This window comes from Sapajus apella, unplaced genomic scaffold, assembly GCF_009761245.1.
Source record: "Sapajus apella isolate SASKATOON/1434 unplaced genomic scaffold, GSC_monkey_1.0 scaffold55, whole genome shotgun sequence".
NCBI lineage: Eukaryota > Metazoa > Chordata > Mammalia > Primates > Cebidae > Sapajus > Sapajus apella.
Genome location: NW_022436995.1, coordinates 1,392,661 through 1,408,889, shown reverse-complemented (window position 1 = coordinate 1,408,889; position 16,229 = coordinate 1,392,661). Strand labels below are relative to the sequence as shown.

The window sequence follows — 16,229 nt, the reverse complement described above, 5'->3', positions numbered from 1 at the left end:
AGAGGGTATAGATAGTTCTTGACTTACAACAATTCGACTTGTAATTTTTCAACTTTATAATAGTGTGAAAGACATATGCATTCTGTGGAAACCATACTTTGAATTTTGATCTTTTCATACCTAGTGATATGCAGTATGGCACTCTCTTGAAATGCTGGACAGCAGCAGTGAGCCACAGCTCCTAGTCAGGCAAGTGATCATGATACTCTACAATGTACTGTGTTGCCAGATTATTCTGTCCAAGCGAAGGCTAATGAAAGTGTTCTCAGAATGTTTAAGGTAAGGCCTGGTTAAGTTATGATTATTTGACTGAGTTATAAAGTTTGGTAGGTTAGGTGTATTAAATGCACTTTTGGTTTACGATATTTCCTATTCATGATGAGCTTACTGGGAATATAACCTCATTATAAGTTAAGAAGCATCTGTGGCTGGGGGCAGTAGCTCATGCTTGTAATCCCAGCACTTTGGGAGGCTAGGGCAAGCGGATCACGAGGTCAGGAGTTCGAGACCAGCCTGGCCAACATGGTGAAACCCCATCTCTTCTAAAAAGAAAATACAAAAATTAGCCAGACGTAGTGGCATAAACCTGTAATCCCAGCTACTCAGGAGGCTGAGGCAGGAGAATTGCTTGAACCTGGGAGGCAGAAGTTGCAGTGAGCCGAGATCACACCATTGCACTCCAGCCTGGCCAATGGAGAGAAACTCCGTCTCAAACAAAAACAAAAACAAACAAGCAAACGAAAACATCTGTTGGGATGCTCCATAATTCCCTTTTAAAGTCACTGTCTTCAAATCCTTCTGCCCTGTGTCAGATGGAGAGACAAAAGCTTAGATTCTATTTTTCAGGCACCCCAGGGTACATATCAATACTGGCATCAGGCTGAATTGTGAGTCAGAAGAAGTTTGTCTCTGTCCTGGGCTCCTTGCCCATTGACCATTTGCTGTCCACCTACTGGCCAGATGTTCTGGCCTGAGTCAACCCTCCCTTTCCTTAGCCAAAACTTACCAGAATTCTGATTCTTCAAAATCCTATTCTTTACTACCTAAAATACACCCAAGGTTAGTTGATAAATTGTGGCTGATATGTTAATAAAGGTAATAATCTTAAAAACTAAGTTTTTTTATATTATATGAATAAATAGAACTTAAAATAATCATCTTAGCATAATACTTTAAGCTCAGTGATTCTAATGGTGGAAATTCAGATATCACAGAAGTGCATACTGGAGGTATTTTAGCATGTAGGTTTCTTATACTACTTCAAAATAGTACCACACTATTCATCTTCAAGGAGGCCGAGACCTAAAATAAATTACAGTAACACTTTTACTCACAACTTGGAATATATGCACAAAAAGAACCAGAGAAGAGGCTGGGCATGGTGGCTCACAACTGTAATCCTAGCACCTTGGGAGGCCAAGGTGGGTGGATCACTTGAGGCCAGGAGTTCTAGACCAGCCTGGCCAACATGGTGAAACCCTGTCTCTACTAAAAATATAAAAATTCGCCAGGAGTGGTGGCATATGCCTGTAATCCCAGCTACTCACAAGGCTGAGGTGCAAGAATTGCTTAAATGTGAGAGGTGGAGGTTGCAGTGAACCGAGATTGTACCACCACACTCCAGCCTGGGTGACAGAGTAAGACTCTGTCTCAAAAAAAAAAAAAAAAAAAGAAGAAACAAGAGAAGGACAGGCTTTTGTGGGGTTTTGTAGGTGGGGGGATACAGGATGATCTTAAGATCACCTGTCTTGGCCAGGCGCAGTGGTTCACATCTATAATCCCAGCACTCTGAGAGGCCAAGGTGGGTGGATTGCTTGAGTCTAAGAGTTCAAGACAAGCTTCAGCAACATCACAAAACCCATCTCTACAAAAAAATACAAAAGTTTGTCAGGCGTGGTGGCACGCGCCTGTAGTCACAATTAGGAGGCTGCGGTGGGAGGATCACTTGAGTTCAGGAGGCAGAGGTAGCAGTGAGCTGAGATGATGCCACTGTACTCCAGCCTGGGCGAAAGAGCAAGACTCTGTCTCCAAAAAGAAAAAGATCACGTATCTCAACCAGATGCATTCAAATGTAATGAAATTGCAGAGAGAGAAGTGAAGTCAGAGAATATTACCTTTCTCTCTCCACAACCAGAATAAGGTCTATATCCAGATAAGCAGCTCCTAATCAGTTATATTTTCAAGGGCAATTCTAAGGTTTAGCCTGCAATGTTAAGGACTGTAGGTCTATTATAGGGTCCAATGATATGAACAAGTAAGCAAACAACAGGGACACAAAATGTGAGAAATATGAAACTCAAAAATTAACTGTAACCATTTTATAATTTTATAACTTTAAGTAAGAATCTAAGACATGACAAAATAGGCTAGAAAGAATTACTATGCCATTAAGGAAAGGTTAAGTAAAGAAGCACACAAGATAGCCATTAAGAAATCTTTTTTTTTTTTAACAGGGTGATAAAGACAGAGAAAAGAACATCTTGTTTCTAACTAGCCTATCATGATCTAACTCTCTTGAATTTTTTTGAACATTAATGTGATATGCAGAACTTTAAAATGATTCCCCAAAGATGTCCTGCTCCAATCCCTAAAATTTGTGAATGTAATTAAGATATCACTCCCAATGTGGTTTTGATTTGCATTTCTCTAATGGCCAATGATGTGAGCCTTTTTTCATGTTTGTTGACTGCATAAATGTCTTCTTTTGAGAAGCATCTATTCATATCCTTCGCCCACTTTTTGATGGGGTTATTTATGGGTTTTTTTCGTAAATTTGTTTAAGTTCTTTGTAGACTGGTTATTAGCCCTTTGTCAGATGGGTAGACCACAAAAATTTTTTCCCATTCTGTTGGTTGCTGGTTCACTCTAATGATTGTTTCTTTTGCTGTGCAGAAGCTCTTAAGTTTAATTAGATCCCATTTGTCTATTTTGGCTTTTGTTGCCATTGCTTTTGGTGTTTTAGTTATGAAGTCCTTGCCCATGCCTATGTCCTGAATGGTACTGCCTAGGTTTTCTTCTAGGGTTTTTATGGTATTATGTCTTATGTTTAAATCTTTAATCCATCTGGAGTTAATTTTTGTATAAGGTATAAGGAAGGGATCCAGTTTCAGCTTTCTGCATATGGCTAGCCAGTTTTGACAATACCATTTATTAAATAGGGAATCCTTTCCCCATTGCTTGTTTTTGTCAGGTTTGTCAAAGATCAGATGGTTGTAGATGTGTGGTAGTACTTGAGAACTCTGTTCTGTTCCATTGGTCTACATCTCCATTTTGGTACCAGTAGCATGCTGTTTTGATTACTGTAGCCTTGTAATATAGTTTGAAGACAGGTAGCATGATACCTCCTGCTTTGTTCTTTTTGCTTAGGATTGTCTTGGCTATGTGGCCTCTCTTCGGTTCCATATGAAGTTTAAGGTGTTTTTTTCCAATTCTGTGAAGGAAGTCAATGGTAGCTTGATGGGGATAGCATTGAATCTATCAATTACTTTGGGCAGCATGGCCATTTTCACAATATTGATTCTTCCTAACCATGAGCATGGAATGTTTTTCCATCTGTTTGTGTCCTCTCTTATTTCCTTGAGCAATGATTTGTAGTTCTCCTTGAAGAGGTCCTTCACATCCCTTGACCTTCTCATGCCAGTTAGAATGGTGATCATTAAAAAATCTGGAGACAAAAGATGCTAGAGAGGATGTGGAGAAATAGGAATGCTTTTACACTGTTGCTGTAAGTGTAAATTAGTTCAACCATTGTGGAAGACAGTGTGGTGATTCCTCAAGGATCTAGAACTAGAAATACCATTTGACCCAGCAATCCCATTACTGGGTATATACCCAAAGGATTATAACATTCAATTATAAAGATACATGCACACATATGTTTATTGCGGCACTGTTTACAATAGCAAAGACTTGGAATCAACCCAAATGCCCATCAGTGATAGACTGGATAAAGAAAATGTGGCACATATACACCATGGAATACTATGTAGCCATAAAAAAGGATGAGTTCATATCCTTTGAAGGCACATGGATGAAGCTGGAAACCATCATTCTCAGCAAACTGACACATGAACAGAAAACCAAACACCACATGTTCTCACTCATAAGTGGGTGTTGAACAATGAGAACACATGGACACAGGGAGGGGAACATCACATACCGGGGCTTGTCGCGGGTGGTGGGGGGGCTAGGGGAGGGATAGCAGTGGGTGGGGGTATTGGGGAGGGGTAACATTAGTAGAAATATCTAATGTAGATCATGGGGGTAGATGCAACAAACTGCCATGGCACATTGTATACCTATTTAACAAACCTGAATGTTCTGCACATGTACTCCGGAACTTAAAGTATAATTTTAAAAAGAAAGAAAGAAAGAAAAAAAAAGATATCACTCCAAAGATTATGTTATGTCATATAACACAGGTAACTTTAAAATAATGGCATGAGCCGGGCGTGGTGGCTCACGCCTGTAATGCAAGCACTTTGGAGGCCAAGGCGGGCGGATCACCTGAGGTTGGGAGTTCAAGACCAGCCTGACCAACATGGTGAAACGCCGTCTTTTAAAAAATAAATAAATAAAATAATGACATGATCTGGTGGAATTAATCTAATCAAGCAAGCCCTTAAAAGCAGAGGGCTTTCTGTGGCTGGTAGAAAAAGAGGAAGTCTGAAAGATCCTATGAAGAAGAGCTCAACATGTCATTGCTGGCTTAAAACCAGAGGAGGGCTGCATGCAAAGAAATGTGAGTAGTGTTAAGGGGCAAAGCAAGGACCCTTGCTGACAGCCAGCGAGGAAATGCAGACCTCAGTCTCTATTTTTTTTGAGGTTTGGAGTGCAATAGCAGGTCTCAACTCACTGTAACCTCCGCCTCCTGGGTTCAAGTGATTCTCCTGCTTCAGCCTCCTGAGTAGCTGGGATTACAGACTCACGTCACCATGGCCAGCTAATTTTTGCATTTTTAATAGAGATGGGGTTTCACCACATTGTCCGAACTGGTCTCGAACTCCTGCCCTTAGGTGATCTGCCTGCCTTGGCCTCCTAAAGTTCTGGGATTTTAGGCACGGGTCACCATGCTCGGCCGTCCTAAGTCTTACAACCACAAGGAACTGAATTTGGCAAAGCCCAGCATTCCTATCACCTTGATTTTGTCCTTCTGAAACCATAGGCAGTGAACTGAGGTGAGCCATGCCAGACTTCTGACCTAAAGAACTCTAAGCCAAAAAATGTGAGTTGCCTTAAGCTGCTACATTTGTGTTAATCTGTTACACAGCAATGAAAAACTAATACATTTACTTTCTGTATTATCTTTAGGTATAATGTGTTCCATAATATTAACTCCAGCAGTTACCTAAAGTAATGAGCATCTTTGTCTTAAAATGTTAAAAAAATTTTTTTCAGGTCATATGGGTAATGTGCCAACGTCATAACAAAGTTCAAGGGTGGCACATCTCACAGAAGCGTGTGAACACCCAATCATCATGCTCATGAACTACAAAAGGATCAAAATGTTAAAAATTTTATATCCTTCTTTACTTTAATCCTTATGACCTACAACCTTTTAGAAAATTAATCTTTTTTTTTTTTTTTTTTGAGATGGAGTCTCTCTCTGTTTCTCAGGCTGGAGTGCAGTGGCAGAATCTCAGCTCAGTGAAACCTCTGTCTCCCAGGTTCAATGATAGCTGGGATTACAGGCATGTGCCGCCATGCCTGGCTAATTTTTGTATTTCGACTAGAGACGGGGTTTCACAATGTTGGCTGGGCTGGTCTCGAACTCCTGACCTCAGGTGATCTGCCTTCCTTGGCCTCCCAAAATGCTGGGATTACAGGCATGAGCTACTGCGCCTAGCCACGTATCATTGCTATAAAAATTTTATATTTTATATGGGACATTATTGGTCCCCTAGTTCACCCTTCCTAATTTTACAGACAAGGAAACAGAGACTAAGAGAAATTAAGTAACTTGCTTAAGAAGAAACAATGACGGGGACAAGAAATTTAACATAAGTGTCTGACTACATCCAAAATTTCTGTCACCACCAGAGCCATAATACTACCAACATCTTAATTATTGTAATGTGTAATATACATATCACCCTGTATGTCTTTCTCGGACTATTCTTTTTTTTTTTTTTTTTCTTATAATTCTCAGGTATCTCTGACTGTTCTTAAACTTCATAAAATTATTTTTTAAGTACAACCATCAGAAATTTGTGTAGTTTTCAGATTGCAGATATCTCATGTTTCATGGGATAATATATTGTTATGTAGTATTCCTGTATTTTTCATGTGTACCTATTTCCTTGATTTTACCTGATTGCTTGGAGAATATATCATTTTCCCCTAAATGCATTACCTTACATTTGCCCATAATGAAGTTCTTCTGCCACTTTTCTGCCCACTCATACAGTCTTGTGCCGTGTTCATGAAGTTCATCCCTGTGACTTGGCATCTCACTACCCAGAAGTATGTAGTGTCATCTGTAAATTTGGAGAATTCACTGTGCACTCCCTCAAGAATATTTACAAACTGGTTAAATAAGACCATCCCCCAGCACCAATCCCTGGGGACCCCACTTCTCCATTTAGAAAATGTTCATTTTTCTTTCATCTTTCTTTCTTTTCCTACTTTTAAGCCCTTATTAATAATAGATTTAGCAAACAGCAGATATTCACCTGGTTTCTTGTGAACTGTCTTGAGCAAACTTAGCAGCAGCTGGTAATATACGTTCAGCCATATCCTTTGTTGCAGATAAAATACGTTCTGGTTCCATAAATTCCAATACATCTGATAAATGCTGGGCTGTACACCTTCTTACAGCAATGTGTAAATGGCTACAAGGAGACGTGATCAATTAAAACAGAGTTGTTATATAAACTATTCTCCGAAGATCTATGGATCTATGGGGTGTTTTTGGTTTTGTTTTTTTGGGACAGGGTTTTGCTCTATCACTGAATCTAGAATGCAGTGATGCAATGATGGCTTACTGCAGCTTCAACCTCCTGGGTTCAAGTGATCCTCCTGCCTCAGCCTCCCAAGTAGCTGAGGCCACAGGCATGTGCCAAGACACCCAGCTAATTTGTTTTTAGTTTTAGTACAGACGAGGTCTCACTATGTTGCCCAGGCTGGTCTCGAACTCCTGGGCTCAAGGGATCCTCCCACGTTGGCCTCCCAAAGTGCTGGGATTACAGGTATGAGCCACCATGCAAAGCCAAAGACCTATCTTAAAGTTAAATTATTTAACAGCTTCTCAACAATCATCCTGGGAGGCTAAAATAACAAATTATTTGCATTACTTATTACTTCCCAAAAAGTTAAAAGTGAAACAAAACTGACATTTAGTTATAGATCTATGAATGTAAATAACATTATTGAAATAACAATAGAGTAAGGTTATTAAAATAACTTTTATTGCGCTAAAAGTAGATCTACCATTTGATCTAGCAATTCCACTGCTTGGTACCTACTGAAACGAAAAGAAGTCATTATGTGAAAAAGACACTTGCACATGTTTATTGCAGCAAAATTCAAAATTATAAAGATTTGGAACCAACCTAAGTGCCCACTGACTAATCAGTGCATAAAGAAAATGTGGTGGGCCGGGTGCGAGGGCTCAAGCCTGGAATCCCAGCACTTTGGGAGGCCAAGGTGGGTGGATCACCTGAGGTTGGGAGTTTGAGACCAGCCTGACCAACATGGAGAAACTCTGTCTCTAAAACATACAAAATTAGCCTGGCTTGGAGGCACATGCCTATAAACCCAGCTACTCGGGAGGCTGAGGCAGGAGAATTGCTTGAATCCGGGAGGCAGAGGTTACAGTGAGCCAAGAACTCACCATTGCACTCCAGCCTGGGCAACAAGAGCAACACTCCGTCTCAAAAAAAAGAAAGAGAGAAAATGTGGTATATATATACCATGAAATGCTACCCAGCCATTAAAGGGAATTAAATAATGTCTTTTGCAGCAACTTGGATGGAGCTGGAGGCCATTATTCTAAGTGAAGTAACACAGGAGTGGAATACCAAAAACCATATGTTCTCTCTTATAAGTGGCAGCTAAGTTATGAGTATGCAAAGCCATACAGGGTGATATATATAATTATCTCTAGAGAAAGAAGAGCAGGAGGGGGGCTAGGGATAAAAACTACACATTAGATACAATGTACACTATTCAAGTGATGGGTGCACAAAAATCTCAGAATTCACTATTATATAATTTACCCATGTAACAAAAAACCACTTGTATCCCAAAAGCTATTGAAATAAAAATAAAAATAATAATTGTAAGTCTCCTAAAGCCAAATTGTCTAGATTATTTTGTGTGGCAGACACTTTGCTAGGTGCCCTAGGGACACAAGAAATATAAATATTTTATGAGAAAAATAATAACATTATTCTTTTCATATTCAGCATGTAGTATAATGTTTATCTCACAGGAACTTTTTAATAAATGTTTTTTGATCGATATAATACTAAGATTTCCTGGTTTCCTTTCTATACCCCTGATTGCAACATTTCATCTTTAGTTTAATGACATTTCAAGATTATTTAAACATTACCTTTGTCCGCCATTGATAAGAGAAACAACTGCACGTGCAGGAGTTACATTATTAACCATAGCTCTCAATGCTTTGTCAACATCTTCTCTTATAAATGTATTTGATTCACCAGACTTGTGCAACAAAACTTTTACTGTGGTATCTAATTCTTGATCCATGCTCTTTTTCAAATAAGTGAAAAGATCACTTAAACAGACCACAGCAGCACGAGAAACTCCAGAACGTAAATTTTTCACCTAAAAAAACATTTCAAAATGTATATTTTGCTGATATTCTGCAAGAAAATCAGTAATAACTTGGAAAGGAATTTTACTTTTTTTTGTTTTTGTTTTTGAGTTATGGTCTCACTCTGTTGCACAGGCTAGAGTGCAGTAGTGTGATCTCAGCTTATTGCAACCTCCACCTCCTGGGTTCTAGTGATTCTTGAGTCTCAGCCACCTAAGTAGCTGGAATTACAGGTGCAAACCACCATGCCTGGTTAATTTTTGTATTTTTAGTCAAAATGGGGTTTTACCATACTGGGAAGTCTGGTCTCAAACTCCTGTCTTCAAGTAACATACCTTTGCCCGGGTGCGGTGGCTCACGCCTGTAATCCTAGCACTTTGGGAGGCCAAGTTGGGTGTATTACCTGAGGTCACGAGTTTAAGACCAGCCTGGCCAACATGGTAAAACCCTATCTCTACTCAAGATACAAAAATTAGCCAGGCATGATGTTGTGTGCCTATAATCCTAGCTACTTGGAAGACTGAGGCAGGAGAATTGCTTCAACCTAGGAGGAGAAGGTTGCAGTGAGGCAAGATTACATCATTGCACTCCAGCCTGGGGGGCAGAGCAAGACTCCATCTCAAAAACAAAGCCTCATATCTTAATATATGCTATCTTTTGTCCTAAGAATCAACATCCATTAAATTTCTCTTAATGTTGCAAATTAAGACAAGGTCTGCTTTAATTAAATACAAGCCTTTTATATTGTAAGTACAGAGGTGTTTAAAAATTTTAAAGGTCAAACAAACATAGCATATTTATTCCTTGTTATTCTAATAATACTTAACTTATCAAAAAAATAAGTTTACCTCTTGAACAACTGCAAAAGTTGTTTCATGCAATTTTGTGCTCAATATCTCAGGATGAAAAGCAGCTAAGCATCTAATAAAATTCAGTCCCTCAATTTTCTTCTCCCTATAGGAAAAATAAATTACAAAATCTTTTGTTAAATGGGACTCAACTGAAACAAGATCACAGATGTCTTCTTTTCTGTTTATGGAATATTGTCAAGGAAGAGGTTCAGAAAGGTGAGAAAGGTTCAGAAGAAAAGTTTGAGTTTAGCAAAGGTTGGTTCATGAGGTTGAGGGAAAGATGCCATCTCCATAACATAAAAGTGCAATGTGGGCTGGGTGAGGGGGCTCACGCCTGTAATACCAGCACTTTGGGAGGCCAAGGCAGGTGGATAATAAGGTCAGGAGTTCAAGACCATCCTGGCCAACATGGCAAGGCCCTGTCTCTACTGAAAATACAAAAATTAGCTAGGCATGGTGGTGCACACCTGTAATCCCATCTACTTGGGAGGCTGAGGCAGGAGAATTCCTTGAACCCAGGTGGCAGAGGTTGCAGTGAGCCGAAATTGTGTCACTGCACTCCAGGCTAGGCTTCAGAGCAAGACTCCATCTCCAGGGGGGAAAAAAGTGCAATGCGAAGCAGTAGGTGCTAATGTAGAAGCAGCAGCAAGTTATCCAGGTAAGGTAATAGATATATGTAGCTACACAAAACAACAGATATTCAATGTAAAGGAAACAGCCTCCTACTAGAAGAAGATGCCATATTGGACTTTCAAAATCAGTACGATTCTTACATGCTAAATTTTCAGAATTGAAGTTATATTAGAATGTATGAAAACAACATTAATCTCCTTGTACATCTCCATCAGAGCTCATGAGTGACCAGGTACACTGTCAATGAGCAGTAATATTTGCAATTGCTGAAATTGCCATGGCCAGCCACTACCACCCTAATCAGTCAGCAGCCATCAACATCAAGGTAAGATCCTCCACTAGCAAAAAGACTACAACTCACTGAGGGTTCAAATGATCAGTAGTATTTTTTAGCAACTAAATATTTTTAAATTAAGGCATATTGATTTTTTTAGGCATAATGCTACTGTTCACTTCTTAAGACTACATTATAGTGTAAATATTACTTTTATATCTTTTAGATTTAAAACATAATTAACTTAAGCTATAATTGTGTACCTTATACAATTATAATGTAGATATAATTGTTGATTTATTTATCCTTAAATTTCTATCAGTTTTTTTCTTCACGTATGTGTGCTGTCTCTATGTGTACATGTGTGTGTTAGGACTAATACGTCTTCTTGATGAATAGACACTTTTATGGTTTAACAATAGGCCTTGTTAGCTGGTCCTTCATTATCTGACCCTTGGTAATAAAGAGTTACAATTTTTGGTAAGGATTTTAAATTTTTTCACTAGTGTTCTAGGGAGCTACCAAAGTGCTTTCTGTGGAGAAGTCCCATGGTCTGGTTTATATTTTAACAGTAGCAATGGCTATTAAATGAGATGGAGTAATAATACAAGCATGGAAACCAGTGATGAAACTACGATAGCCATGTGGGAGATAATTATGGCATGAACTAGAGGAATGGCAGCAGAGACTGTAGTAAGTAATTGGTTTCAGGATATGTTCTGAAAATATAAGAATTGATGGAATGTACAGAAATGAAAGGCCAGGTGCAGTGGCTCATGCATATAATCTTAATACTTTGGGAGGCTGAGGTGGGCAGATTGCTTGAGACCAGTAGTTTGCGAGACCAGCTTGGCTGAAACTCTGTCTCTACAAACAATACCAAAATTAGCCAGGCATGGTGGTTTGTACATGTAGTCCCAGTTACTTGGGTGGCTGAGTAGGGAGGATCACCTGAGCCCAAAGAGGTCAAGGCTGCAGAAGCCATGATCATGCCACTGCACTTCAGCCTGAGTGACTAAGTGAAACTTTGTCTCAAAGAAAGAAAGACAAAAAAAAAAAAAAAAAAAAAAAAGAAAAAAAAATCAACCCTGACTTGGAAAGAACAATCAAATGTATATGGCAGGGCTATTAACTAAGACAGTGAACACTGAGGGAGAAGTATATTTCAGATTAGGAAGAGAGGAAATAAAAAGTTCTATGTTAAGAACTTTTCTCTCTAAGTTCTTGTGCTATATTAGGAATCAGTCTGTAGTTTTCCAGTCTTTGTATAATTTTGGTATCAGAGTAATGGTGGCCTCAATCAATGAGATGAGAACTCCATCTTATTCAATGTTCTAGAAGTGTATGTAGAATTGGTTTCTTCCTAAAATGTTTGGTATAAACTATCAGAAAATGAAGGTTTCTTTGTAGAAACCCTTTTTTTTTTTTTTTTTTCCCAAAGGGAGTCTTGCTCTGTCACCCTGGCTGGAGTGCAGTGGTGCGATCTTGGCTTACTGAAACCTCTGCCTCCCAGGTTCAAGTGATTCTCCTGTCTCAGTCTTCTGAGTAGCTGGGATTACAGGCATGTGCCATCATATCTAGCTAATTTTTGTAATTTTAGTATAGATGAGGTTCCACCATGTTGGCTAGGTGGTCTTGAACTCCTGACCTCAAGTGATCTTCCTGCCTTGGCCTCCCAAACTGCTGGGATTATAGGCATAAGTCACTGCTCCCAGCCTCTTTGTGGGAAAATTTAAACAAAAATTCAATTTCATTCATAGATATTGGGTTACACAAGTTTTTTGTTTGTTTGTTTGTTTGTTGTTTTTTTAGAGACAGAATCCTGATCTGTTGGCCAGGATGGAGTACAGTGACGCAGTCTCAGCTCACTGCAACCTTCTCTTTCTGGGTTCAAGCAATTTTCATGCCTAAGCCTCCTGAATAGCTGGGATTACAGGCACAAGCCACGATACCCGGCTAGTTTTTGTTTTTTTAGTAGAGATAGGGTTTCACCATGTTAGCCATGCTGGTTTCGAACTCCTGGCCTCAATGATCCGCCTGCCTCAGCCTCCCAATGTGCTGGAATTACAGGTGTGAGACATCGTGCCCAGCCACAAAGTTATCTATTTTCTTACGAATGAGTTTTAGTAGTTAGGTTCTTTCAAATAGTTTGTCCATTTCACCTAAGTTGTTGAATTTTGGGGCATCATGCTGTTTATCATATTTCTATATTATCTGTTTCACAGCTGTATGATCAGTAGTGATGTTTCTTCTCTCATTCTTGATGTTAGCAATTTTCCTCTTCTTTTCCATTGTCAATCTGACTAGAGGCTTATCCATTTTATTGATCTTCGCCAAGAAGCTGCTTTTGCCTTCACTGATTTTCTCTATTGTTTTCCACTGCAATAATTTTCACACGGATCTTTATTATTTCCTTTCTTTGTTTACTTTGAGTTTCATTTGCTCTTCTGTTTCTAGTTTCTTAAGGTGAAAGCTTATTTCCTTGATATAGAACTTTTCTTATTCTTTTCTAATATGGGTGTCATAGTGTGACATATTCCTCTTTATTTTGGCTACATCCCACAAATTTTGATGTTTCATTCTTTATTTCATCAAATTTAAAATAATTTCTAATTTTCCTTTTAATTTATTCTTAGATCCACAGGTTACACATATAAGTGTGTTATGTAGTTTCTAAATATTTGAGCATTTTCCAAATACTCATCATTAATTTCCAATTTAATTACAGAGAACAAAATTTGTAAAATGTGATTCCTTTTAAATTACTTGTTTTGTAGCCTAGAATAAGGTCTTTTTTTTTTTTTTTTTTTTCCCCGAGACGGAGTTTCACTCTTGTTACCCAGGCTGGAGTGCAATGGCGCGATCTCGGCTCACCGCAACCTCCGCCTCCTGGGTTCAGGCAATTCTCCTGCCTCAGCCTCCTGAGTAGCTGGGATTACATTACAGGCACGTGCCACCATGCCCAGATAATTTTTTGTATTTTTAGTAGAGACGGGGTTTCACCATGTTGACCAGGATGGTCTCGATCTCTTGACCTCGTGATCCACCCGCCTCGGCCTCCCAAAGTGCTAGGATTACAGGCTTGAGCCACCGCGCCCGGCTAGAATAAGGTCTTTCTTGGTAAATATATCTTGTGAACTTGAACAGAATGTGAATTCTGCTGCTGTCGATGGAATATGTTATAAATGTTAATTAGGCACACTGATAACAGTTGAGGCCATCTGGAGTGGCTGCTGCAAAAACACTGGCTGCAGCAGGGGAGGTGCAGCTGAGATTGTGTGCTCCGTGGAGCCAGCAGGAGCCAGAAACAGGTGGAAGCTGTGCTCCTTTCTGAGTAGAAGGGGTGGGAGCCCCGCCCTCCTGGGCACAGCTGCAGCTGCAGACGTGGGTATCCCTATGCTCTTACAGGCCCTGAAAGCCTCCCTGCCCCCACAGGCTCAGAAGTGCCTTCTCCCACTGCCTGGCTTCTCCCCACTCCCAGCAAAACCTCCAGTTTTGGAGTATAGTTGCAGCAGACCCCAGGTGCTGTCAGGACCTGGCCAGGTGTGTGTACACTTGTGGTAGTGCTGACATGCCAGCCCCCTGCTGTCTGGTTCCCCTCTGGACTTTGGGCACTGCCAGCATGGGAGGGAAGCTGGGAGGCTGCTGAGGGCAGCCTGGTATGGGCCTGCAGGCACCCCTCAGCATGAACAGCCTGGGTGTTGTTGACAACAGGTTGATGGCAGCAGGAGGCAGACAGGCTCCTGGGCAGAAAGGGGCAGGTGAAACCTCACCTTCAAGCCAGGGACAGCCTGAAGCTTGTGGGGCTGGACTGCCAGTTCCACGGACTACAGTGAGAACTTATGGTGCTTTTTCCAGGCCTACCCATGGGCCAATCAGCACACACTTCCTCCCATCTGAAGCTCATAAAAATCCTAGACTCAGCCAGACTCTGGCAGATGGGACAACCTGCCTGTAGAGAAAAGTACCCTCTATGTGTCTCTTCTCTGTTGAGAGCTGTACACTCATCAGTAAGACCTGCCTATGGATAGAAGCTACCCACTCTAGGACTCCTCTCTGCTGAGGGCTACAGAGGTGTTATGATGACCTGTCTACAGATAGGAGCTATCCACTCCTGGTCTCTTCTCCACTTAAGGCTGCACAGACATCAGGATGTCCTGACTGTGGATAGGAGCTACCCAGTGCAAGTCTCCTCTCCACTGAGAGCTGCAGAGGTGTGAGGATGACCTGCCTGCAGAAAGGAGCTACCCACTTTGGTTCTTCTGAGAGCTATACTGTTGCTCAATAAAGCACCTCTGACCTTGCTCCACAACTGGAGGTATGTTCCAGTTGTTCACATACCTCATTCTTCCTGGACACGGGACAAGAATTAGGGACACACCAAATGATGGGACTGAAAAATCTGTAACACAAATAGGGCTGAAACACTACTCAACCCCCGCCCCTTGCCACACCCTACCACTCATCACATTGCAGGCAACGAGAAAGAGAGAAGAAAGGAAAAAAGAGCTGTGGCCGTTTGGGGAACCCAGACTTAGGACCTTCCCACACCAGGGCTGTGACACTCTCTTTGGGGCTTTGCAGTTGCTAGCATCTCCAAGCTTCCAGGTGTCACCACATTCCCTGGTGCCTGCAGCGGAAGCTGCTTGCAGTAGGTCTGGTCCAGCTGTAGCAGCAGCAAGTCAGCAGTTGTGCCAGTGCCTGGAACTGCCTATCCTGCCACAGCCAATATGCCTGGCCGTGTGTAGTGGCCAGACCCCATGCTCATGCACCCCTTGCTGCTCTCTACCTGGCTCACCCTTTGCAGGCATGAGATTTGGGCTGGTAGCAAAAGCCAAGCACAGTCTGCAAGGACACATGGGCAGAATGAGCCCAAGTGAACCTGAGCAAAACTTGGGCAAAGGCACCACTGGCCACAGAGGTCTCTGGTTGGCAAATGAACACCCTAAGGATCCTGTGAGAACATTGGTTAATACTATTGTTGAGGCTAGGTGTGGTGGCCCAAGCCTGTAATCCCAACACTTTGGGAGACTGAGATGGGTGCACTGCTTGAGCTCAGGTGTTCGAGACCAGCCTGAGTAACATAGCAAAACCCCATCTCTACTAAATATATATACAAAAAAGTGTCCAAATCTACATCTTTATTGCTTTTCTATCAACTTGTTCTATTAATGAGAGAGGATCATTAAATTTCCAATTATAATTAGAGATTTATTTCTCCTTGCAGGTCTATTAGTTTTTGCTTAATATATTTTCAAGCTATATTATATGGTAAATAAACATTAGGACTGCCATGTCCTCTTGATGAATTAACTCCTTTATAACTATAAAATGACCCTCTTTATTGTGGATGTGTAGACAGAATCCTAAGAGGGTATCCATAATTCCTACCCCTGATTTATACATCCTGTATTACACCCTCTCCATGAGAGTGAATGTGTTGGGATATCACTCCCTGTGATCATATTAAGTTTGACTGCAAAAGAGATTTGCAGATTTAATTATGGTCCCTAATCAGTTGACTTCAAGTTAATCAAAAGGGAGATTATCGTGAAGAGGCTTTACCTCCTTTAAAAGACATAAGAAGCAGCAGCAGACATTCTCCTCCTGGCTTTGAAGAAGTAAGCTACATGTTGAGAGAATCTATGTCTGTGTGTGTGGCACATAATAAGGACATGAGGGTGACCTCTAG

The 16,229-nt window shown here is 40.8% G+C and overlaps 1 protein-coding gene and 1 non-coding gene across 5 annotated transcripts in view; both read right to left on the bottom strand.

Moving 5' to 3' along the window:
• The window catches only part of TOGARAM1 (TOG array regulator of axonemal microtubules 1), a 101,544-nt gene that overhangs the window by 24,023 nt on the left and 61,292 nt on the right, over positions 1-16,229 (bottom strand). For 3 of the 4 annotated variants that reach the window (XM_032244489.1, XM_032244491.1, XM_032244490.1), the window contains 3 exons: positions 9,628-9,733; positions 8,555-8,790; positions 6,672-6,830 (listed from right to left, as the gene is read on the bottom strand). In XM_032244489.1, the coding sequence (XP_032100380.1) occupies positions 6,672-6,830; positions 8,555-8,790; positions 9,628-9,733 (501 nt within the window). Of the gene's footprint in view, positions 1-6,114; positions 6,477-6,671; positions 6,831-8,554; positions 8,791-9,627; positions 9,734-16,229 lie in introns of those variants that run through there. The other variant, XM_032244492.1, reaches the window with a different exon arrangement.
• Positions 5,397-5,500, bottom strand: LOC116527752. The gene has a single exon (XR_004258715.1). It is a non-coding gene; the product is annotated as a small nucleolar RNA U13 (small nucleolar RNA).